The sequence below is a fragment of the Carica papaya genome, chromosome 9, assembly GCF_054855325.1.
Source record: "Carica papaya isolate Zhongbai chromosome 9, ASM5485532v1, whole genome shotgun sequence".
NCBI lineage: Eukaryota > Viridiplantae > Streptophyta > Magnoliopsida > Brassicales > Caricaceae > Carica > Carica papaya.
This window is the reverse complement of record NC_142317.1, coordinates 16,681,392-16,706,600: the sequence shown is the minus strand read 5'-3', so window position 1 is coordinate 16,706,600 and position 25,209 is coordinate 16,681,392. Positions and strand designations below refer to the sequence as shown.

At 33.6% G+C, this 25,209-nt stretch overlaps 2 protein-coding genes across 2 annotated transcripts; both read right to left on the bottom strand.

Annotated features, from left to right (window-relative positions):
- Nucleotides 1-8,545: 8,545 nt before the first annotated feature.
- On the bottom strand, nt 8,546-8,899 carry LOC148240130 (uncharacterized). The gene has a single exon (XM_088212081.1). The coding sequence runs from the start codon at nt 8,897-8,899 to the stop codon at nt 8,546-8,548; it is 354 nt and encodes a 117-aa protein (XP_088068207.1).
- Nucleotides 8,900-13,204: 4,305 nt separating this feature from the next.
- DXR (1-deoxy-D-xylulose 5-phosphate reductoisomerase) lies at nt 13,205-19,618 on the bottom strand. The gene is made up of 12 exons (XM_088211256.1): nt 19,175-19,618; nt 18,342-18,520; nt 17,388-17,474; nt 16,954-17,079; nt 16,804-16,866; nt 16,153-16,302; nt 15,922-15,989; nt 15,441-15,552; nt 15,211-15,315; nt 14,915-15,036; nt 14,461-14,607; nt 13,205-13,692 (listed from the first exon to the last, which is right to left on the bottom strand). The coding sequence occupies exons 1-12, from the start codon at nt 19,260-19,262 to the stop codon at nt 13,524-13,526; spliced, it is 1,416 nt and encodes a 471-aa protein (XP_088067382.1). The 5' UTR covers nt 19,263-19,618; the 3' UTR covers nt 13,205-13,523.
- Nucleotides 19,619-25,209: the final 5,591 nt, after the last annotated feature.

The window sequence follows — 25,209 nt, the reverse complement described above, 5'->3', positions numbered from 1 at the left end:
TGCGATTCTTGTTACCTGAATGTTTGTGGGTAAGATATGTGTGTTTCACAGGTGTGTACATATGTATAAATGTGGAATACAATATATATATATATATATATATATTATATGTATATGTATATGTGTGTATGAATATGTAGTAGTTTTTGGTTTGTGAATGAAATTTAAAAAAGTTGTGGGCCTGACAGGGAAGAGGCGCCATATCTAGTAAACAAAATAGAAAGGGTTGATCTTTAATGTAATTTGCTTATATAATATATAAATTATAAATAAAGTAAAACCACCCTAGAGGATTAAGAAAAAGGAAAATAAAATTAGGCCAATGTCATTTCGCCACGGCTGAAAGGGCAGTCTGCGTGCTTTGCTTCTTTCCCAAGTGAGCTTTCCATTTAATTTTTTTTTAATAAGTTCTAGAAATTTCCGACATACCAAATCCTCATTAACGTAAAATAATTGCAAATGAGAGAGGGGTCGCAACCAATTATCTTTATTTCCTGTAGGAAATAATTTGACTTATTAATTATGAATTAAATTAATTAATCATTTTTTTATCAAGTTAAATTATTATTACTTTTACCCTTTTCTTTTATAGTATGAATGAATTGGAGTTATCATAAAATAACATACAAAAAATCTCTATCAATTATTGTAAATTGCAGATTTGGAGTTATATTCAATGTTAATTTTTATTTTCTTGTAATGATTCTGAAAGTGGAAAATGTGCTTAATTTATTCAATTTGGTGTTTTAACCAAATTAGAAAAGCTTATAGCTAGCAAAGGAATGAGAAAATCTGAGACGTCGGCTACCACTGCCAAAAGAATCATATTAAATATTTCACTTTAGTTTTAATGGGTTAATAAGTCAATGTCAACTTTTATAAAGGGGAAAATTAAAGAAAAATAAAACTGAAATTATTAAAAATACATAGTCCAGTTTATATACTTTGTAAACATGACATCATCTCATAAATTACGAGTTTGAAATTTTGTTTATATCGTATTACCTCTAGTCGGGTGATTACGGATTGTTATAAATGATATTAAAATCGTACATTTCAAATTATTTTCTGAATTATCATATAGTAGATCATCCATTAAGTATAAAATATTTAGATTATTCGTACAATTATATCAGATCATACAGTAAATACAGTGTATCGTATATTTGTATTAGATCATATAATAAGTTCGAATTGTTACACATTATTCATTATACATTCTACAAATATAATTAATAATAATTTTAGATTTATATTTTATATATAAATATTTCAAAAAATATTAAAAATTATAGAATAGAAAAATTTTTTAAAAAGGAAAAAAGAAAAACCAAGCAAAAGTAATTTAAAATTTAAAAAATACGTACATAATTTAATCCAAATACCTCATGGAGTTTATTAGTCATGGCATTCAAGTAAAAGATCAAGAGAGAGGGTAAACCATCACCATTATTTTAATTTGTCCAAAACTTTAATTCAAAAAAGACATGGAATCAATTTGATTAAAATTAGTGTTTTAACCTGTAAACTACTAATAAAATTAATAAATTAGTATTTTAATCAATCGATGGTCGTTCTAATTATATAATTATTTTAATCAGTAAGTTTCTTTGTTTTAGTTTTGTAATTTTTTTTATTCCTTTTCATAATTAGACTAAAAGGAAATAATACTTACTATTCAAACTTTGACAAAATTTTTATTCTATAAATTTCTTTAGAATTTGTTTAATTATTAATATAAACAAACATATATTTTAGTCCCAATAACTTTTTCAATAGTTAATTTTTCAATCTAGTTGGGACATGGGTTAAGGGATGGAAACTGTACAGCATTCATCTTTTGATATGATTCATTTTTCATTTAAATGATGTTGATTAAAATGGTTGCCATTTCAAGGACAATTGACCTAACTGGTTAATATATATATATATAGTTTTATATACTATATGTCAAATTGTGTTGTGTACTTGGTAACTGATAAAGATGAATATATCAACTTAGAACAGATCTACCAACATATATTAGACAACAATTTTAAATACTTGACTCAATTCAAGATAACCACGAATAGGATTTGGAATTGACCCCAATTAAATAGTTGAAAAGTTGGATTTTGTTTGGGGAAAAGAGAAAATAATTGAATAAATAACAAATAGAATTAATTAATTCATTCATTAATATTTTATTTCTATAACTATTTTTTTTTTTTATATTTTAGCGCAATAATTTCGAAGATCATCCCGTTGAAATTTTAATTTTGAATACGAGATTTTCAATCTAACCACTAACATACACTATTCACTATTCAAATAATCTTGTAACATTATGATTTTATAAATTAAAATTGATATAATAGGTTATGAATTTTATTTATTTTGGCATAACTAAGTTTTTGATTAAACCAAAATTCATAGATACGGTCAGGCAAGATCGAGTTTTTTTTTTTTTTTTTTTTTTTCTAACCCGAATACATTTTTAATTTAAACTAATTTTATTTTTTTTTTTTTTAAACTTTTTTTTTTTTTTTTGGTTTTTAAAGAAAAGAAAAGAAAAGAAAAGAGAAGAGAAGAAAAGAGGCATCCCATGGATTAAGTGTATGGGCTATGTACTTGATGTCTTGGACTAGAAATGGATGACTACGATATGCTTGCATGTGTCACATTCACTAAGGTTAGGGTCCCATATAAAGGGCACTCACCAACTTAGCCCGTTAGATATTGGGCATGACACAAATCATTTTTAGATTTCAACTTCCCAATTGAATGCCAAAATATATATATCTTCCTCAGCCGAGTCTTGAATCTTGATGGGTTCCAATAGGGTTTTTAGGATTTGGAATTATATTAATTATAATTCTGACTTCTTAACCATTCAAAATTTCTTCATAAAATTAATTTATTTTTGTATTATACCATCCTAAAATCTAAAAACAAATAAATTTTCCCAATGTTAATGATCATAATTCAAATCCCTTTGCAAAAGGGCAAAGTTTTACAGTCTGGTTTTGTCTTGGAAATTGAATAAAGTGAAAGGTCTCTTTCTCTTCTTTTTCCAGCTGCCCACCTTAAAATGCTCTACCATTCTTTTTAATAAATTTTGTAAGATAACAGTTCGGGTTTTGTAGGTTTTTTTCTTTTTACCAATTACTGTACAGTGGTGACAGAATGGATCCAACCCTAAACTTCACCTGCAAATCAACTCGTACAGTTAAAATTTCTTTAATGGCTTTATCTAATCATAAAGTAAGCAAACTATTGAAGACAGATTTGATTACAGCTTCACCTACAAATTTCCATAAAATTTAAAACGACACTCAATAATTGATAGCGTTGAGTTACCTGCTGCAACGAAAATCTGCTTGTTTTCATATCTTTTTCTTTTACTTCTTTTGGAGCCTGTGACCTTGGGTGTGTTGATACCCAAAAAGATTGCTTATAGAGTAGTCTCTATCACTCTCTCTCTCTCATCTATGCACTTCATCTTCTCTTTTGCACAACCTTTTTTTCCAATATATACGTATAGTATATGACTAAATACGCACACCCGGACAGGGGAAAATAATATACATTGAGCGAAACTGTATTAATAATCTAAATTTTATGCAACAACACAGCTTGTAAGTAACTTCATTGATTAAACTAGATTAACTGTTTGTTTATTATTATATACATATATTATTTCTTATTCTTGCCTTTCCTTCCTAACTTTCATTAATTTCTGATTTGAGAGGTAGGATTTGCTAGTGAACATATCACTAAAGTCTCGAATGCAATGATTCCATTGTAGAATAAAGAGCAAAGTTATTGCAAGTGAAGTTTCCATGTATATATGCATATATATATATATATATATGTGGGTGGGGGGGGGGGTGTGTGTGTGTGTGTTTTGTGATTGACAATAATGTAAACTAAGGGTAAAATGATATGAGAGCATCCGGGATTGATTGGATTTACATGGGTATAGAGTTGGTGGGAGATTCCTTAAAGAATATAGCTGTCCACGTTTGCAAGAACCCTAGCTAGCTACTTTTCTGCGTCTTCCTTAACAATAATAATGGCAGACCACTTATCTTCTACTTGTGTTCTTTCCATTAAAAATTCCACTCCCTAAGAAATAATGTAAACAAGAACAATAAGTCTTTTTCAAGTGAAAGTTCATAAAGGATAAATAATTTTGCAATAAATATGAAATCAAAAAAATGTATTTGTTAGGGGAATTAGATGCTTATCCCTTTAAAACATTAGAAATATGATGCATAAATTCCAATTCGGTTTAAGATTCAGGTAGATATTTGGTTGGTAAACAAATTGATACACTGTAATTCAAAATTTTTTTATGTTTGCATATTTATGCTCAAAGTTAAAAGTGCATGTAAATCTATTAAGCTGTTTATTTGATTTTACAGAGTATAAAAAATATATTATATATATGTAAGAGTAATAAAGTAAAATAACAATACAATCAGTTATAACAAAAATAACAGAATATTCTAATACTCTCCCTTAAGATAGAGAGTACATGTCAATGATACCCATTTTGCCCAATAAATTGTAGAATTACGGAAATTGCGGAAAAGAAAGTGCCTTGGTCATTGAATCTGCAATCTGATTTCGTGATGATACATGCATAGTTTTCAAAACCCCATCCTGAATTTTTTCTCTAACGAAGTGACAATCCAACTTAATGTGTTTCGTCCTCTCATGATATACTGAATTAGCCGCAATGTGCAAGGCGGCTTGATTGTCACAGTAAAGCAAAACTGGTCCTTGATGTTTCACTTGCAAGTCCCGCAATAAGTTCAGGATCCACACTATCTCACATGAGGTGTTGGGCATAGAACAATACTCTGCCTCTGCAGAGGATCTGGACACAACCTGCTGCTTCTTTGATTTCCATGAAACAAGAGAGGATCCAAGAAAGATATAGTACCTAATAAGAGATCTTCTGGTGTCAGGACAGATACCCCAGTCAGCATCTGAAAAAGCCTTGATATGAATAGAAGACGAAGCAGGAAAGTGAAAATCTTATCCCTGTGCCTTCTTAACATATTGTAATATCCGTAGAGCAGCTTGAAGATGACTATTCCGAGGAACAGCTAGAAACTGGTTCAATTTGGTCACTGAATAACATATATCTGAACAAGTACTTGTCAAGTACAACAACTTTCTAATTAATCATCGATAACCTATGACATCTTGAAGTGGTTACCCATCTTCTTTAGACATCTTCAAATTTGATTCCATGGGAATCGAGGAAGGTTTACAAGCTAAGTGCCCAGTCTCAATCAATAGATCCAAAGCATACTCCCTCTGACACAATGTGATTCCCTCATTATTCCTTGTAATTTCTAGACCAAAAAAGTATCTGAGGGGCCCGAGATCTTTTATTTTAAATTGTTGCCTCAAAGTAACTTTCAGATTATTAACAGCCTGATCATCATTACTATCAATGACAATATCATCAACATATATGAGAAGAGCTAGAAAAATACATCCCTTATTTTTTACAAATAAGGAGTGATCACACTGAGACTGAGTGAAGCCTTCTTAAAGTAGAGCCCGAGAGAACTTGTAAAACCATTGTCGTGAAGCTTGCTTCAACCCATAAATTGACTTGTGTAAACAACAAACTGCTCTCTATGGAAGAATCTCCCCATCTCGAGGAGAATATCCTCAAGGAATAGTCATGTAAACCTCTTCCGGAAGACCACCGTGAAGAAAAGCATTGGTCACATTTAATTGAGTAAGGGTCCAACCCAAGATTGCTGCAAGAGACAGTAAAACCTTAACAGTAACCAGTTTGGAAATCGGTGAGAATGTATCAATGAAGTCAACACCAAACTGTTGGGTAAAACCCTTGGCGACAAGGCGGGCCTTGTGCCGCTCAATAGTACCATCAGACTTATACTTAATCTTGTAGACCCACTTGCAATCAACTGGTTTCTTGCCTGGAGGGAGAGACATAACAGACTAGGTATCATTGCTCTCAAGAGCACGCAACTCAGTATGCATTTCATCCCTCTAAACTGTCAACCGGACTGCCTCAAAAAATGACTGGGGCTCAATGTGAGAAGAAAGTGCAAGTACAAAATGTGATAATGAGGTGTGAGTCTACGATAAGTGAGAAATGATAAAATAGGATATGTGACTGTGGGGGTATCGGTATGATAGCAGTGATAGTCAGCCAAGTAAGACGGAGGTCATGTGACACGCTGAGGACGAGTCAGAACACAAGGAAGAGATTGTGGAGTGAAAACATGAGAAGGAGGTGGTGTAGGAAGATCAAGAAAAACAGATGAAACACGATCTTGAAAAAACTCTAGATGAGGAATACTCAGAGATGGAGTAGAGAAAGGAAAAATAGTCTCATTGAAGGTAACATCACGAGAAATATGGATTTGGTTAGTTTCTAGGTCAAGGAGTTTGTAGCCTTTGAACCCAGAAGGATAACCGAGGAAGACACATGCACGAGAACGAGGAGAAAATTTATGACGCTGACTCATGAGGGTAGAACTGTAGCACAAACATTCAAAAGTAGATAAATGATCATAACATGGCTTTTTAGATGTCAGAAGCTCAAAAGGAGTCTTATGTGAGAGTAAAGGAGACGAAGTGCGGTTAATGATATAAACATCGATCAATATACAATCACCCTAATACACCAAGAGAACATGAGACTGGAAAAGTAAAGCCCGGGTGACATTTAAGATATGTTGATGTTTACGCTCGATAACAGAATTCTGTTGCGGAGTTTCAACACAAGAGTGATATGAAAGAATCCCTTTAGATTTAAAAAATGAATGAAAGCTTAACTCATGTGCATTGTCGGACCTCACAGACTTGATAGGAATCTTATATTGAGTGAGAATAAAAGTATAAAAGTCAGGAAAAATGATAAGGACAATAGATTTCTGGCGAAGCAGATAAACCTAAGTAGTACGAGTGCAATCATCAACAATAGTAAAAAAATAATGATACCCCTCAATGGTAGGAGTAGAAAACGATCCCCAAATATCAATGTGAATCAAATCAAAAGGATTATCTGCTAATTTATTATGATGACTAAAAGGCAAACGTCGTTGTTTTGCAAGATGATAGATTCTGTAATGTGGAATATCATAAATGTGTAGACTTTTATTAATATACTGAATTTTGATATAAGATGGATGACCCATTCTAAAGTGTCATAGGCTACTTTTAGAATTTACATGTGTGAAATTGACAGAATTACAACCAAAATTCCTAATAGTTAAGTAATAGAGATTGCTAATCCAACTACCCTTCCCAATCAACAAGTCCTGAGTGAGGTCTTGAATGACACAAGAATGAAGGGAAAAATTAACAACATAATTGTGAATGGTTGTTAATATACTAACACTAACAAGATTAAAAGTGAATTCAGGAACAAAGAGGATATCATGCAGTAGTAAGGAATCTGTCAAAGACACACTGCTAACTCGAGTAACTATCACAAAGCTACCATTAGGCAAATTTACGTGTATGGTTTCAACATGCTTTAAGGAGGTAAAATAAAACTGTGTACAACAAATATGGTGTGTAGCACCAATGTCCAATATCCAAAAATCAAATGTGTGAGTGGTTATAGAAATAGAAAGACAGAAAGGGAAAAGTATATTTGCATCGGCAGAAATAGAAGCATCAGTGGAGGCGTCGGGCATGGCAGGGGAGAAGGGGTTGTGGAGGCGTGCGCTCAGGTGAGCAATGATATCCTGAATCTAAGAAGTGCTCAAGGCGGAAACGGTGGCGACAGAATCCAGCACTAACGAGCCAGTGGAGGCAGAGGAAAACCCAGAGAAGTGGGAACCCGCGGTGACTGCTGAGGGAGACAACGGGGAACTGTGCATTTCGCGTGGGCTTGCTGTGAGGCTAGGCTGTTACCCGAGTTGGGCTGGAGCTTGAATTCTGGATTGGGCTGAGAAGTGTGAGTGAAATAACGAACTCTAGTATTATTGCGGGCTTGGGCCTGGACTTGGGCTTTAGAGACATTTGAAGCTTCATTAAGGTTTGATTTGGTCTTGGGCTTGAGGCCCGGTGGATACCCGTGCAGCTTGTAACATCGGTCCATAATGTGGCCCACGAGCCCACAATGGGTGCACATGGGCCTCCTTCTTCCTCTTTGAGCTAGGGCAATAGTCGGTTCAACTGCTAGTGTTGAGGAGCCACCGCCTATGTCGATTCCAATCGTGCGGTGGCGCTCTTCTTGCACAACCAGAGAGAAGACCTTCAAAACTGACAGAATAGTTTCCATCATCAAGATTTGACCTCGGATTCCAGCATAAGACGGATTCAATCCCATTAAGAAAAACATCATGAACTCTTGCTCTTGATAATTGGTCCAAGCTTTCATGTTCCTGCTATGGCAAATTGGAGCAGGCTGATACGTCTTCAGCTCATCCCACATCGTTTTTATGCGGGTATAATAAGCATTGATGGAGAGAGAACCCTGAACTAGATTGTTCATTGCTTGCTTGAGTTGGAAGATCCTCGGAGTGTTGCTTTACTGGAATCGTAGGCAGAGGTCAGTTCACATGTCCTGGGCATTCTCGTGATATAATAGGTTGTCGACGATCTCCTTGGCGACGGTGTTGAGGAGCCATGAGATTACCATGCTATTACACCTCGACCAAACACTGGCAGAAGGATCAATGTTCACCGGCTTGATGAAGGTACCATCAAGAAAACCCAATTTGTTCTTTGCATTGAGGGCAATTCTCATAGCCCTTTCCCAAGTATTATAATTATTGCTGTGAAGAAGGATACTCACCAAAACCAGACTTGGGTGGTCTGCACTGTGGAGGAAGAATGGGTTTTGGGTTTCATCAGTCTGGGGAGATGAACTTTCCAGCTCCTGATTGGGTTCTACGGCTCCTCTGGCCATTGAAGATTAATGGGGTATGAGATTTGAACAAATTTATAGAAGAAAGATTGAATGGAAGAATCAAATTAATGAAGTTTGAGATTGAATTGAAGAATCAAGGAATCTGTGATCAATCAATCACAGTGAGAAGAGCACAGAGGTTCTGATACCATATTAAGCTGTTTATTTGATTTTATACAATACAAAGAATATATTATATATATGTAAGAATAATAAAGTAAAATAACAACACAATCAATTATAACTAAAATAACAGAATACTCTAATAAAACTATAGTGTTTTCAGCCAAAATCTTTAAAATAAAATTTTAGTTATAATGGATATTTTTTTTAATAAACATTCTATATTTTGTTCAAAATGAGAGTTCAATGCATTTAATAATATGGAGGAGAGGTATACTTAGAAAGAAAAAGATATATATTGTTGACTATCCAACTCTATATTAGAATTGCTCTATCATTTCATTTTTTTGACTAAGGTAAGTCTTTCTCTCAACATAATCTTCTTTATTAACTTAATTTAGGTTTAACTCACTTAAAAAAAATCACAAAATAAGTCATATTTCGGTGCAAACGCCATGAAAAGACATTACATTAGAAAATTATTAAGATATATGAGTTACATGAATCCAGCTACCTATGTTTTTCTGATAACTAAGGAGACTAATAATGGTGGAGAAATAACACCCCTTAAAGGCTATTTCTAGTTGCTGTTTAGATAATGATTAGGAAGATTAACAATCTTATCCACTTAGTGGGGTCTCATCGAGAAATTTCTGAGAATCACAGGGTTAATGTTCTACTTGAACTCAAAGTAAATATGAACAAAAAATTCTTCACTTTAGTTAAGATGAGGACAGAGACAACTAAAAGAGATTTGCGAATGTTCTACTTGAACTAAAGTACACTGGGATGGAAAAAATTCTTCGTTCTATTTAAGATGAGGACGTAGACATGTAAAAGAGGTTTGCCAATATTCAATTTCAACTCGAAATAAATTGGGATGGAAAAATCCTTCAATCTACTTAAAATACGAACAAAGACAACTAAAAGAGGTTCTTCCCCCACACTATCCTTGGTTGCCTTACTAACAAATAATTAACTTATATATTTTTAAATATAATATTTGTATAATTTAATATTTATTAAATTAAATTACTAAATTAACCACTTCTTAATTTAAAAAATTGAACAATATGGTGTATAAATTTAAATATTTTATCGTTTTAATATTCTTACATTAAACAATTTGAATGAATACTTAATTAAAAGGATAATTTAAATGAATATATGAAATAAAATTTAGATATTTAATTATTTTTTATTTATATTGAAGATGTTAGATATGATTTTTTAGAATTTTTTGGGATGATTTTATTGTGCTTATATTTTAAAAGAATTAGATGCAATTTTTATTAAGTATGATTTATGTTAAAAAAATAAAAAAATAAAGATAATAAGGAAAAACAAAGATTCTTAGTCTTTATGCTGAGAATAGGGATAAGAAACAATTCTCAATCGAAGATTAAAAACAAAGACAAGGAGTAGGAAGGCTATAGGGATGAAGACTGGAAGAATATTTCTGCTCTCAAACTTACTCTAGTAACATTCTTAATGATTAGTCGCCATGTAAGAATAAATACTCCTCATGTAAGAAGGATATTTGAAAGCTCATTAACGTACCAAGAGGAAATAACATAATTAGTTGCAAATGGGACTTAAAGAAAAAGGGAGTTTCTCAAATTGAAGAAACAAGGTCCAAAGCTTGGTTAGTAAAGTATAAAGCCAAGTAAAGTTGTAGCCTTTAGCGATATCTTCTCAAATATCATGAAGCATTGGTCAAATGTCATCCTCCTTATTTTTGTTGTTTATTATATTATTTACCTTTAGAGCATTTAAATGTTGGAGCTATACATCTATATAGTGATACTGAGGAGTAAATTATATGTAACAACTATAAGATTTTAAAGTTGAAGACAATAAAAGAAGATTATATTTTTTTATTGAAAAAATTCTTGTACAACCTTGAGTAGTCACCCAGGTGATTGTTAGATTTGGCACATTCATTATCAATCATGAATTTTTAATTATAGCTATGATAAATGTACTTAAAAAATATTTATCCTAACGAAACTATATCAAGAAAGTTTAATTTGCTAGTATTTCTATTATTTCTCCATTCAAACTTTCAATAGCTCTATTACCTTACACTGATGAAAAAACGAGTTGTGGCTTATGGTCATTACCTCAGAGGCTTAGGTAGTCTCATGTATGTCATGGTAGGTACTCAACCTAAGATTTTATGACTCCATCCCAATCTTGTTAATAGTTCTACGGCATACCTTAATAGATATATTAGTAAGTCTGCAAATACTCAAGAGGTACTAATAATGCTTATTTAGAGATTAGTAATGGTGATAATAATTTAGTTTAATGTACTGGTTCAAACAATATAGAAATTCTTGAATAAGTAGAATGTAATGAGTTATATGTGTACCTTGAATAATAATACAATTGATTGAGATTTTGTTCTACAAGTTACAAATATTCTTTCAACTACCAAAGGGAAGTATATATATATATATATATATATATATATATATATATATATATATGACAATGAGTAATGACATTTAAGGAACTATATGTTTACAAGGTTTGATTCAGAATTGCTCATATTTAATTCTAGAATATTTGACTTGGAAGTTATTTGTTAATAGGAAAGCTCAATTTAATAGATTCCATAACATCTAGCAATTTCAATATAGCCCTTTTTTTTTAATAAATACATATATATATATATATGTATAGAAAACCTTGAAACCTAAAAAGTACTTAAATTTTTAATTCTCTCTTTTTTAAAATGGATTTAAAAATTGGTCCAAAATGAAGGCTATTTTCAAGGAAAACCAAAAGATAATTCAATTTATATCCTCCCAAGTTGTTTTAAAAAAAAAAAAAAAAGAAGAACAAAAATCATTTCCCTCCTCCTCTTTCTAGTTAGTTAGGTGTTTATGAGGGAATTGTAATTTAGATATGGACTAAATGTAATATTTTTATATGAATACTTTCTGTTAATTAATTATGATAATTAAACACCACCTATTAGTATATTCAATATTTTAAACCGTTACATATATATATATATATATATATATATTTTATCGTTTATGATGAACTTTATAAGATAAGATTTTTTTTTTTTAAAAAAGAGGGTTATTAGTAACCATATCTCTCTGTTTGTATCTAAAAAGAATGCCACGAAATCAAAGAGGTTATATATATATATATATATATATAACATTTTGGATTTATAAAAAGCAAACAATTCAATTCTGTCGAAGTAAATCTCATCCGTGGAAGGTGTCGATTGCATAAACTTCCATAGACTATACAGATCAGGCCTCCATTTTCAAATCACTGAATAAACATGCATACCCAAATCACTATAAAATCATTATTGAATTGATGAACCGGATCATACCTATACATTTTCTTAAAACTAAATTTACATTTGATTCAATTAATATTACTTAATTTCAAACTCTATGAAGAAAATATTAGTGTAAAATCTTAAATAAGTCAATTTTTATTTTTTATTTAAAAAAAAAAAAACAAAATTAATTGCTTTTTAGTTAAATTAACTGTGAGTTTATGTATGAATTTTATAACTTTTTTATTCCAAACACAATTCTGATAATGTATTTTAAAAATATTCTACGCAGTAGCAACATGAAGCTTAACTATAAAAGATTTATGCAGGCAAACAAAGTTTTAAGTACTACCACTACTGCGCTTCCGCTGTGTTTAATTCAAATTTATTATATTTTAATTATTTGATATGTAGAAATTCATTATAATTTATGTATTTAATTTATAATCTATCTGACCAATTTAACTCACACTCTCACCTCCACAGCCATTTCAACCTGTTAAAAAAAAAGAAATACAAAAACATCTCTAAATTGAATTAAAATACTCTTTTTATTCAAAAGTTTATGATATTTATATTATATTTTAAATATTATTTTATGAAAACAAAATTTCGAATAAGACAGAATCACACTAATAAGATGATAAAATTTCAAATAAGCTCTCGCATGAATGATCGATCGAGTCTCCCTCAATGAAAGGAAAAAACTTTTTTTGGTGAATTCATCTCCTCCGCTCCGGAGATGAAGGAAGACCTTTTGAATTCCAGGGTCTTGCAGATAAAAATTTGATCCCCCCCCTAAAGACAGAAGGACATATATGAGACAGGATTTTACCAGACACCATTAAAAACCTGTAACCCACATCTTTGCATTATGCAATAACTTCTGACTTTCAGTCACTCTTTCCTTTTCATTTATAGAGGAATGGATAGTTCAATTGACTTTTGACTTTCACTACTTCCCTGCAGTCTTTCTGTAGTTTCCTCTTGAAAATTAGTCACCTTAGTGAACTTATCCCTCAATTGGCCAGAAATTGACTTCACATTTAAAACCTAATTAAGGGGGGAATGTATTGTAATTCCTTTCTTCATCGGTTATATAATACAATAACTTCCTATTTTTTCTTAAAGAATGATGATGCATTGCAGACATCCCAGGAATAGGCTGAGCGGAAAATGGCCATCCATTAATTATGCAGTGACAGGTTTAAGTGCAGGTGTCTGCTGCAAACTTGCTGCATAATCCCGTGCCCACAAGTCATAATGTATAATTTCCTCCAGGGAAGGAGTGGATACCAATTCTGCCCTGTGTTTATCACATGTTAGCTCCACAACCTTGAAGATATCCAGATAGCTGATCCTGAAAGTATGAGAAGAATATTAATTAAACTTTTTCCCTTTCTTTCTTTTCGACAATAAAAAGCAGCTAGCATCAAGGACTGAGCAAGAAATGGTCATAGGTGAGTTGATCCTCAAGTACAACATCAACCAACAAGTTTAAATGTTTATAAATACATATGAAATGAATTTAGAGCTAAATCACACACTTAAAATTAGTAATTTCCAAGGGAGATAAATATCACCACTATAACATTACTAAACATTTGGAATCTAAGTTGTTAAAAGGAGACTAGACTTTAACAAAACACAGCACAATGAGCAACTATCAGATGCCAATAGATCATAACGCTCTCCCCCTCTAGAACTATCATGATAATATGATAATGTTACTGCAGAAATATTGAGAAGAAAAAGAATAGCAAGAACTCACAACTGCCGACATTTTCTAGACATTGGAATTCTCAAAATGAAACTGCCTTTCCAAAGCAAAGAGAAGATACTGAGATTTTATGTTTTAGAGAATTAGTCTATAACATTGAATTAGCATTAAAAGAATACTAGCCTATATTATCTTTAACCTCAAGCTTTCATGAATTCTTAAATAATCTTTTTAACCTCAAGTCTCATTGAATTCTTAAATAAATTTCTTTGCTGTTTATCTTAAATTCTTTATTATTGTAACAGTTTTCACAATCATAAAGCAAATTTTGGCTTCTGAATCTACAGCAAAATCAGGAAGAAATATGATTGAGATTGCTACCACTTACAGAGAACAAAAAATACTTACTTTTCATCAATGAACATCTCTACAGCTTTCTCATTAGCTGCACTAAGAACTCCTGTCATGGTGCCTCCAGCCCGTCCAGCAGCATAGGCAAGATCCATGGATGGGTATTTTACATTGTCAGGGGCCTTGAAAGTTAATGAACCAGGCCTGCATTTGTCCATTTAAATTTACTTGCAACATACGGAAAGGAAAGAGAGTTCTCTTATCAAAGCTATAGCCTATTATCATGGTTTTCAATATTACTTTACAAACAGTTGTTTTATCATTTAAATTTTTACCATGCTCAATGAATTTTAGTTTCTCTTATCAAAGAGAGGATGTAGATAGCAACCATGGAAAATTTTTAATTTTACATAATTTTCATTACAGTACATCCCATATGAAACTCTTTCATCAATAAACTGAAGGATTTTAGTTTAGAAAAATCAAATTGACAAGGGAAAAAGATAGTTACTTGCAAAGATCAAGGCGGGGCCAAGTTACTTCGGAACAGTAAATTCGTTCAGGCCACGACATTGTGTAGAGGATTGGTATACGCATATCAGGCCAGCCCAATTGTGCAAGCACAGATGAATCCTGGAAGGAGAATGGTACAAGAGTAAATCAGAAGAAAGAAGAGCACATCAATAAGACTCCTACAAAAAGAGAACAGGTTTAGTAACTTCTGATATCAAATTGAAACAGAAATCAAGAATGAATGAGATTTGAAACATCCAAGCAGAAGCCAGAATCAGAAGATATATGAGAGACCTGTGTTTCGACCATAGAGTGTATGATTGATTGTGGATGAATCACGATCTCAATGTCATCATATTCAGCTCCAAACAAATAATGAGCTTCAATGACTTCTAGGCCCTGTCATTCAAATGGCAAAAATAAAATAGTAAATGCCTGTTTAACTTGGACAGTAATGGCAAGTTCGGTTAACATATAGCATTGTGCTTGCAATTTAGGGTTGCAAGTATCTGACGAAATCAAACCTTATTGAAAAGTGTAGCAGAATCCACAGTAATCTTTTTCCCCATGTTCCAGTTAGGGTGCTTCAAAGCGTCAGCAACTTTAACTTCTTTCAGTTTATCAACAGGCCAATCCCTTGGAAACAAAGTGAAGAAATCATTTCAGTACTCTGATAAGAGAAGGTGATAAGAAATTATTATAAAAAAAACATGGGGATATTTACATTTTTTACTAACAAAGATAAGGGTCATAAAAGAAAATACACATTAGAAAGAAAATGTCAGCATAAGTTTTGAAAATGTTAAGTTGAGCTGCTTAGTAAACAAAGGAAAAGGAAAGCCAAGGACGAAAACAAGTAAACAGTTCATAACTCCTGACCTCACAAAACCATGCATAGGATAAGTTTCAAAAAAATAACACGTTGTTTATGGACAAATATAGTATCTCCTAATGTATATTTCCAACTCAGATCCCAAAGTTCAAATTCAAATTATGATCTCTCACCTGAAAGCCCCACCAGATGCAGTCAAAATAATCCGTCGGAGAGCACCTTCTGGCAAACCTTGTATACACTGAAAAAGATATCCTTTTAAGTGTCTCTTACAGTATGAAGGAATGGAAAAAGGATCCGCATTCCAGAAGTTATTGTACTGAGCAATAAAATGACCCAAGAGGAAGAACATAAGATGGATGTGCACAATTCACCAAGTTAGCTATGAGAGACTATTGTAACACCTGAAATATTGCAGAATGTTCTGAATCAGCTGGAAGGATTTTCACATTGTGCTTGTGAGCAAGAGGAAGAACAAATGGACCACCAGCAATCAAAGTTTCTTTATTGGCCAGAGCTATGTCTTTCCCTGCTTCTATTGCAGCCACTGTAGGCTGCCAAAAAATAGAATAAACTTATCATGTGTAGCACCAATAGTACATACATGCATCTGAATTCTGAATGGTTAAATAATGAATGTTTGTATATTATTCCAGTTTCCCTGCATTTCACTGCAGATGGCAGTGTAATTAAAAAACTTAGAGACAATGCATTATATTAGACGGACAGTATGTTCAGAATTACAGAGGTCTCTTTCTAGGAGATTAATGCTTCTCATTTCAAAAGATAATAATTATTAATCTTTAGGCTTCCTTAGATCTGAACTACACAACACAAACTTTTTCATATCTTGGCAGAAGTATTCTGTGGCATCAAATGTGGGTACATGCTACTGCCATCGTTCATGCAGGCTCGTGACAAACAATTACCTTTCTGAGGCTATTGACAATAAATAATGGAAGAACCAAAGTCTTTCACGTCCAGAAAAAAAAAAACCCGCTCTGCTCTAAAAGTAGAGGGAGCACAACCAAACAAATAATTCAGACAATAATTACCTTTAATCCCGCACAACCTACAATCCCAGTAACTACAGTGACAGCATCTGAGTGGCGAGCAACCTGCAGATGGTTTTAAGCAAATTCTTCAGAATAGTAAAAAAGACTTTGAGCTGGTAAACCAAATATGACTATTAGATTCATGGCTACCTCAATCACTCCTTGCTCCCCAGGAATAATCTCTGGCTTTTGCTCAGCATCAGCTAAAGCTTCTTTCAGTTCATCGACCAGTGACTCATTTCTGACAGCAACAAGTTGAGGCTTGAATGTCTTCACCTGTAGCATGCAAAAGAACAAAAAAAAAAAAAAAAAGAGAGAGTGAGAGAAATGGAAAAAATGACCTCAGATAATTGTTATTGAGCTATATTTCAAACAATAGTGAGTCGGTAAGAATATATTCTCCAGTTTAGTTTCTGTTAATTATACCATATGAGCAATAAAACAAGGATACTGGATTTGGAATCCAGCAACCAAATCAGAGTTCAAACAGTCCAGGTACCATGACTTATGGGAGATCATGATCTTTTAGGGCTCATAGGAACTTGGAATCAAGAAAGAATAACAAGTTATAACAAACTATATACCTGGTCAGCCAGGACTGCTACATTTGAACCGGCAGCAAGTGCTACAACTCTGAATTTATCTGGATTTTCTGCCACAATGTCCAAAGTCTGTAAAACACAAATTCCAATTTTAAGCAATTGATTAACAGAGAATTGATTCAGACAAATCTTAAGGGGCCAAAACACCCCCGTAAACAAATCATTTGCTTGGTTTGAAAAAACTGATGAGTTTCAATTCTGCAAAATGACAAAGAAGAATCCTAGATAAGGACTATTATTAACCATCATTCTCTTTTAGGATTATTTTTCAAAATCCGGCCATATAAAAAAGCTTTTGACCTATTCCTATATTAAAACCTGAAAACATGTTTTGCTTGCTCTAGTTTCCTCTTTCATTTGCTACATAAAATTTGGATTGAAGTGGGGGAAAGGAAAGGATAGCTTGGGATGCTCCCATCCTTTGTTTAGATAAAAATATAAACAGTAGTTAAAGAAAGCTTCCTTTACACACTTGAACAAAACAAAACACAATTGTCTGCTTTCCTTTACTTTCTGAACTTCTAGTTATTCAAACAAAAAAAAAAGACATTTCTTTAATTTCCTTTTAATCCCCTCTTTTTCTTATCTTTTACTTCCTCCCTAGTCCTTCATTAATCTTTATCCAAACATTTGGGAAAAAGTAAACACACACTACTAACAAGGGACAACCACATAATATAGCTCTAGCTGCATTTTTTTAGATTGTCCATTGGCATTCTGCTTAATTTAAGTGCCATACCAAGCAAACACTGTAACTTCTCAACTGAAGTTAACCAAAAGCTCTCACTACTTTTCGACAACTCAGGCAACACACAGAAATGGTAAGTATTAAAAACAGTCATAAACAGTCAAAGTTGCATATAATTATCCCAAACAAATGGTATCTTTGTAAGAAAAATCAACCCCTGTATTTCTGATCTAGTTTGTTATGTCTACCTGAGTTCCAATGGAACCAGTTGATCCCACAATTGAGATAGGCTTTGGTCCATCCCAAGTCTTCCTTCCTGGCTCTGGAACGGCTCGCCCTGGCCAGGCTGGAGGAGGTTGATGCACTGAACAATGAATTCTTCTTCCAAATAACGTTCCACAATCCCGCCTTTTCAAGGAAAACCCTCCTAAACATTCACATACCAGACAATTTCAAAAGCCCAATTTTATAGTTAACCAGAAATATGGGTAAGCTCAGGTTTCCAACATATCGAAAGAAAACTTGCAATAGCAATAGTCGCATCAATCTTACTGCAAAACAACCCAAAACTTCATGATTTTTTTTTTGCTAGGTCTTTAGGAACTAGAAAGCCGCATGCAGTACAAAAAGTGGCTGTTCAAAATTCAGCCAATTGAAAAGCAAATCGAAATACATTACTTAGGACCATCAAACAATTAAGAGTTGGAACAACAGGCAAGCCATATATGTCGTGGAGAAACCAGCAAATGACACCAAATTTCATCAGTTATCAATTGTAATTTGAAAAGTAAAAACCAAAAAACATTGAGAATTCAAACAGAGAAAACATAAAAAGCGGAAGGGAAAAGAAAAAGACTAGCATTCATTTACTCCACAACTTGAAGCTTCGAAATGAAAAATCTCCGCTCTAACAGGCAGGGTGACGGGAATTCACCTCCACATCGAACTTAATTTCCTCGTTATATCCAAAAGACGGTAGCCAAAAAGCAGGCTTCCTTTTCCAAACCTTTCCTACTTCTTTTTTCTCAGGAACCAAACAAAAAGAAATAGAAAAAAGTGAAGTACAGTTAGAAATAAACACCTGGGAGTTTGTATAGTTGAGTGGACCTTGTAGTATCCAAGAAAGAAACAGCCTTGATTTCTGCTGGAGACAACAAATTCACCGCCATAAAGTCGACTCAAAATCCCAAACGAAACAAACCCAGAAAAATTGCAGAGACCTCAAAGGCAGACTTGATTATTTGCAGTCTCAATTCTGCTTATATACATCATAATACATATATATTTTAAACAGATGAGAACAAACACGCATCCAAAACAATTAAAATAGAAATGGGGAATATAATTGGCATGTGGTTGGTGTAAGAGGATTTAGGTAGGACAATAATGGAAATTACTGTTTAGAAGGAAAGTGTTGAAGGTAAAAAGGATGACGACGAACCAGAGATAAGAAGAGACACGAGAGGAATCAAGTCCTCTCGTGGACTAGAGCGAGCATGGGTATTTTGCTTGCTTCACTTTTCCTTGCACGGTCAAAAGTGATACTGCCAGGTCACATAGTAGGTCTTCCAAGGCTAGACAATAACTAGTTCCACGCCCACGCCAATTTAACGACACGATGTCGTTTGGGGAGACAAGACAAATTATTATATTAATTTTGTAAGTTGACATTTGGTACACTTTGATAATTAATATTTTCTTCTAAATTGATTTTTAATTATTTATTTATTTTTTTAACAAAAAAATTAAAATAATTAAGTTAGTTTTTTATTAAAAAAAAACTTAAGAAATAATCTTAAATAAATTATTTAAATTAATAAAAATATTTTTATTCTTAATTAATTTATTAATTTAATTAAATAATAAAAATAATTTTTAATTTTCAATTGGGTCATACCAAGTAAGCTTGTTTTTTTTTTTTTTTTATAAAAAAAATAACTTAAACTTATATTTCCAAGTTTATATAAAAGCTTCTTTTGTATACAGCCGACTATTTACTAAGGAATTTGCCAAACAAAACTCTTTATTAGGAAACAGACTTATGAAGTTGCTACACGTAAATGGTTTCTTATAAAATAACTATATATATATATATATTTCTAATATCCAATTTATGCAAGAGCCAATTATCATACGTAAGCTGCGAAAAACTTTTTTTCAGTCAAATAATATGATTAAAAAGGAAAAAAAGAAATCGTAGGGAAAGTGTGATTAACATGGAAAAGAGAAAATGGTCGGAATTGAAAATAAATAAATAAAAGGTTTAAATATATTTTTAAAATTTTTGTTTCGTCAAATATTATTTCAAACAAGACATAACAACTAACGTAAAAATTTCATTAAACAATATGTGACATTAATTTTATATATTTAAATAGGTAACTCATGACGTTGTTGTTGACGATGTTAATGATTATTAATAGGAAGGGACTAATTTGAATATGTAATACCTGAGCTCGAGAATTTAGTCCAGAATAATTTAATATTAATGAAATAATAAATTAAAACAATTTAATTTTTAAAGAAATATGAATTTTAGATAAAATTGAAATTAATTTTGGAAAACATGGTGAAACTGTGATAAATATGGGTGTATTTGAAACAAAAATTGAAAACAGGAGGTCAAATTGCAAAAATAAGAAATGTGGGCCACGTGAGACAGCCACATCAGCAGCAACGACGAGTTAGAAGGCTCTACGTGGCCAACACACTGACATAATTTCCACGCGAGAGCCACGCAGGCAATCACGTGCTTGGGCGATCCAATGACTCACATCCCTTCCCACTCACACGAACAGTGAGATCCCAATCCCGTCCAAATTCAAATGGATGACTCTGATCAATTGTGTGAAGGTCTAATGGTGGAGCGATGAACGAGCGAGATTCACTCAGGAGGATCGCAATGGCCAACCCAAATTTGCACACGGATCTGCCTAAACGGGTCTCGAATCGGATGGCTCTCCTTACTCCATATCAACACAAATGGACGGTCAGGATCAAAGGAAGAAAAGTATTTAAACTTCTCTTTGATTGGTTCCCAAACCCTAGCCGACACCTCTCACCAGAGAAGAAAAAGAAGGGCGGCTAGAAAAAAGCTCAGCTGCCGGAGGGACACCGTCGACGCCGCGTCGGAGCCACTGTCGATGCTGAAAAAGTAAATTTTTTTCCTTTTCACTTGAAATTGGATTTCAAACATTCCCACACTCATATCGGAGCCAAAAGACCAATGGGTGAGCCGAAAAAATACGAGTGGAGCTCGGCCGAGCCGCTGCTGCCGCAACCCAAAAACCCCCTCTGATGAGCCCTTTTCCATTTTCCGTTTCCCTCAATTTTTCGACCGTCATGTTTTTCGTTTCTTTCTGGTGCAGGTTAGCCAAAGAGAAACCCCGACCATAAGAGAGAAATGGTGGAGCTGCCACATCGGGAAACCCCTTTGTTGATAGGGTCTTAGTTTTTTCCTTTTTCGGCCGATAAAGTCCCCCTAACCTTGTTTTTTCCAAGTTTCCATGTAAAACTGGCCAAAAGCAGCAAAAATCAACCGAAAATGGTCAAGCTGAGAGGAAGCGTGGCCATAGGCGCCGGAGCACGGTGGTGCCGCCGTGCCAAAACCATAAACCGACCGAAAAAAATTTAAAAATGCTTATCTTGGCCTTTTTGGGGTGTTTTGGAATACGTAACGCATATTTTTGATTTATGTAGAAAAAACTCAAGAAACCCAAGAACCGCCAGGAGGCATAAGGAAAAAAAACAATGTTTCAAACACCAATCTGGGGTAAGAATATTTCACCATTTTTCTCCTGTTATGGTAAATTAAAGTCTAACAACTAATGATAGTGTATTTTGCAAAAAAATCAAAAAACTCTAAAACTAATTATAGGTCACCAGTGGACGCAAAACCAATTAGTATATAATTGCCCTAGCCTTGTTTTTTTTTCTTCTATACTGCCTAGGATGCTTACTGTTGCATCATATGTTGAAATTTATTGATTTTAATTGTTTTCTCGTTATTAGTTTACCTATCATTTATCCATATTTCTGATTGATTGTGTATTGTCTATTTGCATGACTTACTATTGATTTGTAAATGTAAAATATTGGTATATAACTGTGATTGGTTGATAATGTGGATATATATATATGGAAGGCTCATTGGGTACCATGGGAAAGGGTGTATGAACCTAGTGCATAGGGAAGACCTTACTGTGGACATTACCTTAATCATACGAAGCTGAGAAGTCTCATACCGGAAAGAGTTGGAAGGTATAGATCACACTTATATCAGACGAGGTATTGAGGTGGTTGTATGTTTGACGCCCATTACTAGATGGGATATGGGGACGACCGATTAATTGATAAGTTGGGAATTGAGTTCACGCATGGGGGTATCCCTATGGATCCTTAAAGGTATTGGTAAATAGATAAAGAGGTAAGTTTACTGTTATTGTTCACTTAAATATGCAATAAAATGTTATTCTAGTTATTATTTTCATAGGTCAGTTTTGGAACCTCATAAGCATAAGTATGAAAATAAGAGTTTTTATATTAAATGAATATATTTTAAAAAAGATAATGGTTCCATTAGTTATTTTATGATTTTTACCAACCTTTAATTTTCTGTATCGGTATTAAGCGTGATATTCTTACTGGCTTAGTATAGCTCATTCTCTTTATTTAACTATTTCAGATTAGTAAGATCAAGACCCAGATCCTGAGCAGCAAGAAGGTTGCGAATAAAAGCTACATCCCGCATCCCATTAGAGCTGCCCAATGGAGGTTAACTCTGTAGGAATTTTAGTTGTGTTTACTTTTATTTACTTATTCCGTTATTGAGAACTTCCTTAAAGGAACATTCCCATAGTCCTATTAAACATCCCTGATCATTGTGCAAGGAATGAAAACTCTAAATTCTAAATTATTTTCGCTACTATTTTATTGATTCAATATTTCTATATTCATTAAATTCTAGGTCTCTAAAGTTAGTATCAGAGCTACGTTCCTCAGAACTATTCTTTGCATAAAGATTTAAATCATTCAAATACAACTCAACACTCAACCATTTCTTGTGAAATGCAAGTACAAAAATATGAAGAGATGAAAACCCCCACTAAATAGAGCAACCTGAGAGGGGTCACTTCGAGAGGATGTCGACTGACTCTTTAAGATGTTAGAGAGACTTATCTCTGTCCAGCAGGCCCGAGAAGAGAGGAGGGAGCTATCTGACCCTCCACTATTGTTATAGTATGAGTCACTCCTACAACGAGAAGATCCAGTGCCATCTCGATACAACCCTACTCCTCTACCGTATCATCCGACACCGCTACAATATAATCTGGTGCCCCCACCATACAATCAAGTGTCGCCACATGGCCATCCGACCCCTCTCCAGGATAATCCAGTCACTCTTCAACAGGACCTAGTTCTACCCATGATGGACTCATGCTATATTAAGAGATTAAAGAGACTTAACTCATCTACCTTTGCAGGGGTATTCTTTTTCGAAGAGACCGAATACTGGTTAGCAGAGACAGAGAAGGTCTTCACAACTCTTAGGGTGATTCCCAAACAAAAGGTCACACTTGCTACCCACATGCTTGTGGGTGAGGCAGGTCGCTGGTGGCAACTGAAGTAGGCCACCCTACCCATTCCAATCACTTGAGAACAATTCTTGGTAGCCCTCAATGCAGAGTACCTTCTAGAGCATTTTCGATAGTTGAAGGAGATAGAGTTTGCACACCTGGTCTAGGGTGAGATAACAGTATCTGAGTATGCCCAAAACTTTTTGGAGTTGGGTCGGTATTCTCCTAAGAGCATGATGGATGAAGGCAGAAAGACAAGAAAGTTTGAGTGGGGCCTTCATCTTGAGATCATGTAACAACTGTATGTATTCAAGCTCAGCACCTACTTAGTAGTTCTAGCCAAGACACAGCTAATAGAGAAGAACCTCCACATCTTTCCTCCAACGGTGGGTAATTCCAGACCCTCGATTCTACATCGCAAGCCAACACCTACTACAGTGATTCAATAAAATAAAATATCTAGGCTTGCGACTCAAGCTCTTTCTCAAGTCCCAGTAACAGGACGCGATAAGACTTGCCAATACTATGACAAGAATCATGGGGACCAATCCTACTATCACTTCAACAATACCTGCTGCAGATGTGGAAGTGTCTAGCACTACGTGAGAGAATGCATGCGAAATTAGAATTAGGACAGACCTCTAATCAAGGACAGAGTCTACACTCTTGCTCAGCAGAATGCTAAAACCAACTTGGATGTGATACATGGTATGTACACTATCTGTAATCACCTTGCACATATTTTAATTGATACTGGTGCTTCACATTCTTTTGTTTCATACATTTTTGTAAAAAATTTGAATATGTTACCTGAAAATATTGATTCTGTGCTGTTTGTGTCTACTCTTAAGAATGAGACACTATTAGAGGATGTTTTATACAAAGCTTGTATCGTAGAAATAATATATAAGAAATTGAGTGTAGAGTTAATAGCACTAGATATGGGAGATTTTGATGCAGTCCTGGGAATGAATTAGTTAGTGGCATATAACGCCATCGTAAATTATTTTCATAAGAAGCTTGTATTCAATCTTCCTAACAAAAAGTCATTCACAAATTAATAAAAGTTTTAGATATTATTCCTTCATGGTAATTGCATTGTTTATATGATGTTTTAACTCAGTTGTTCTTTTCTACATTAGACAAACTTAAGAAAGAAATTTATATTCAAGAGATTCTTGTGGTCCAAGAATTCCCGGATGTATTTCTTGATGAATTACCCAGACTGTTGGTAGATAGGGAAGTTGAATTTACCATAAATATTCAACATAGCACCCAACCCATTTCACTTGTTTTTTACCATATGAGTAATGTTGAGATGAAAGAACTAAGGAAACATATCAAATAATTGCAGGATAGTGGGTTTATCTTACACAATATATCTCCTTAGGGTGCTAGAGTCATATTTGCAAGAAAAGAGGGTGGGTCTCTGAGGTTATGTATTGAATATAGAGGATTCAATATGATCACAATCAAGAATAAGTACTCCATCTCCAAGATCGATGATCTTTTCGAACAATTATAAGGTGTTTAGGTTTTT